Below are 3,123 nucleotides of genomic sequence, written 5' to 3'. Positions count from 1 at the left end.
ATCCACCCCCCCCCCCCCCCGTCGGGGACTTTGGACCCCCGTCGGGGAAATCCTGGCGCCACCACTGATAAGTACCACGTGAGCTAATTTATTAATTACATACCTTGGTGGCTTGGCAACTCTAAGTTTGGACTTTTGACCATTAATGCGTCTGCTTCATTGTCTGTAAAGAACATTAATGACATTTGAACTAAAAGGTTTTATAATAAAAATGTGTAATATCATTGATAAAACATTAACTCATTAATCGCAACAACAATGACCTTAGTTAAGCACAACTTGAACTTGTGTAGATCATAACAATCAACCTTTATTATTTTCTTACTTAAAATTGTTACTAACTGTAAGTATTATTTCATAATTATACTACTACTACTACTACTACTACTACTACTACTACTACTACTACTACTACTACTACTACAGTACTACTATTATTATTATTTCTGCATGATTATTCTATATTATTACTGTTATACTGTATGTAGGCCTACTGTTATAATTTTTTATTATTATAATTAATGATAATATCCTAATAATAATAGTAATAATAATAATAATAACAATAATAATGAAAATAATAATTTAAATAAAGGAGAAGAATTAATAATTAACATGCAAGTGGAATACCATCAACTAAAGCTTTCACTGCCCAGCGAAGACCATTACTTCGTAACACTTCGATAAAGTTGTCCATATTTCCATCACCGAGTTTCATTCTTTGTTCTAGATCCAAAATCAGACTCCAACTGTCTCCATATTTTTTAAGTAGAGGTATGTTGTATATTCCATCAAGCCTTACTACATCATCTTGAGTCAGCGTTGTTCCCAGCTTTAAAAGTTTTAGTCTGTTTTGTGTAAACTTAGTAACTCCGCATTCCGTGCTATTTTCGAATGGTAGAAGTTTATCCTTGATTTTCGATTCAAAGCCAAATTGTTGGGTTGCTCTCACTGTGTCGTATATGATAGTAAGATTCTCTGAACTCAAATTTCCAGAACAAATTAACATACGTAGTAAGTCCATCACCGTAGTAGCACTAATCAACTGACAATTGTCATTCACATTGTCTCGGTATAGAACTTTCAACATAGTCAAGTATCCAAGCCGATCATACCATTCTGCCACGTCAACCAGCAACTGTCGGAAGTCGACCTCTGTAATTCCTATGATGGAAAATGTATACCAATGCAATTATGGTGGGATTTGTTAATAAAAATTAACATATAAGTTAAAATGGACCTAAATTAACAAGTTAGATTTACAAAAATAAGCGTTTGTTTAGCTAAAGCTGCAAACATAAATTTATTTTGTTGTCAATAATATTGTACTGTTATAAAAGTTGGTCGACATGGCATCTTCATTACCATGACATCATTGTTTTCGTCATTGTCGCCATCGTTAATATTATTATCATCATCTTCATCATCATCATCATCATCATCATCATCATCATCATCACTATCATTCGTCGTCATCATCCTCATGCTCATTATATGATAAAAATGTTATAGGTGATAATACTAATGACGATGATGTCCATCATCAACACAGTTCCAGGCAATTGACGCGTAATACAATATCTATAGGTCTACATCTATACCTGGAGTATAATTTCCAGTCCGTTTTGTTATTAATAAATACTGTTAGCATTTTCAATTTCGATTTTACTATCATTGCAAGAAAACTTTACCAAATTCTATATAGACCTACTGTAATCCATTATATTGCAAATTACAAAACGATTCAATTAATAAATCAAAACTGGTTTGTACAGTGAACTATCAAATGTTATTACCTTCTTTCGACATGTCAATTTACGGTGTGCCTTTGATTTTATAATAACATTTCATTCCTAAAAAATAATTGAAGAAAATAGATAAATCCACTAATTCAGTAGCAAGTAGGTGGCCTATATTTGTTCAATATGCTTTAAATTTTAACATAAAAAACCATGCTGTAATTTAAAAGAATATTAACAGAAAACACGATGATCCAGACCTTCCCTTTCCTATTATAACATAATAGGAAAGTAGACCCTATTATTTTTTTTAAAATTAAAATCACATTGCCTATTACTACCCGGTATCTCTATCATCCACGTCACTATTACTAAATACAATGCATTAAACTTCTAAACGGCTAATTGATGATATAGTTTTTTTTTTTTTTTTTTTTTTTTTTTTTTTTTTTTTTTTTGCCAAAGTCTCAAAATAATTATAACTCCATGAGCATACTAAACCAAACCAAAAGTATACTAAACCAAACCAGCACACAAATTAAAGGGTTTGAAAACAGGTGTGAGCACATTTGTTATATTTTTGTAGCCAAATACCTATGTGGCATATAGTACGTGTTCCCCACCCTGTGGCGCCGCTAAAGAAGTATATAATACGTTGTTTACTTTTTTAAATAAACCTCTCTGTTACTGCTGCTGGGGGGTATTTTGAACCAAGATACTTGCTATCACCTTCAAAATAGCAAAAGATTTTTTAACTAAAGCAGAACAGATTAGATTATAAAGCTAATAGTAGAGCGGCTAAGGAGAAAAATCGTGCACTTTTGGAAGAAAGCATGAAACTTCCCACAGTGATACTATGACACCTAAGGATCATTAAAAAAATAGACCCCAAAAAATAAGCCACTTAGTGGCCGCCATCTTGAAATTCAAAATGGCCGCCAAAATATTGGATTTTTATCAATAATCTTCATATCTACAGCACCTAGCACTGTCGTTCAAAGGTCTTTACCTATGTTTTCAATATCAGGGAGTATTATGCTATCATCAGAAATTATGTCAGATGGCCGCCATATTTGATTTCAAGATGGCTGCCAAAATATTGTTATTTTTGTCATTATCTTCATATCTACAGTAACGTAACACAGTCAATCGCACATTTAACCATGGAAATTATGTTAGAAGGCCGCCATATTGGATTTCAAGATGGCTACCAAAAAAATTTCCTTTTTCAGTTGTATGAAAAAGTTTCTCGAACGTGTAGCCACATTACTATCTCGGTGTCGTATCAATAGGTCATATCAGTACACCACAGAGTTCTATATACGATAAAGGGGCATATCTCACTCCCAGATACTTCTCTCATACGACTGACTTATATTAAATA

General features: G+C 32.6%; 1 protein-coding gene across 1 annotated transcript in view; it reads right to left on the bottom strand.

Moving 5' to 3' along the window:
- LOC117113941 overlaps nt 1-1,970 on the bottom strand; it is a gene marked incomplete at its 3' end in the record, with an annotated part of 4,062 nt that extends 2,092 nt beyond the window's left edge. Inside the window, exons 1-3 of the mRNA XM_033257480.1 lie at nt 1,797-1,970; nt 631-1,164; nt 104-163 (exon numbers count right to left, since the gene is read on the bottom strand). Of these exons, the coding sequence (XP_033113371.1) occupies nt 104-163; nt 631-1,164; nt 1,797-1,809 (607 nt within the window). The remainder of the gene's footprint in view (nt 1-103; nt 164-630; nt 1,165-1,796) is intronic.
- Nucleotides 1,971-3,123: the final 1,153 nt, after the last annotated feature.

Source organism: Anneissia japonica, unplaced genomic scaffold (genome assembly GCF_011630105.1).
Source record: "Anneissia japonica isolate Jap-2015-1 unplaced genomic scaffold, ASM1163010v1 scaffold13677_len23069_cov130, whole genome shotgun sequence".
Lineage (NCBI taxonomy): Eukaryota > Metazoa > Echinodermata > Crinoidea > Comatulida > Comatulidae > Anneissia > Anneissia japonica.
This window is presented reverse-complemented; position numbering and strand designations above follow the sequence as displayed.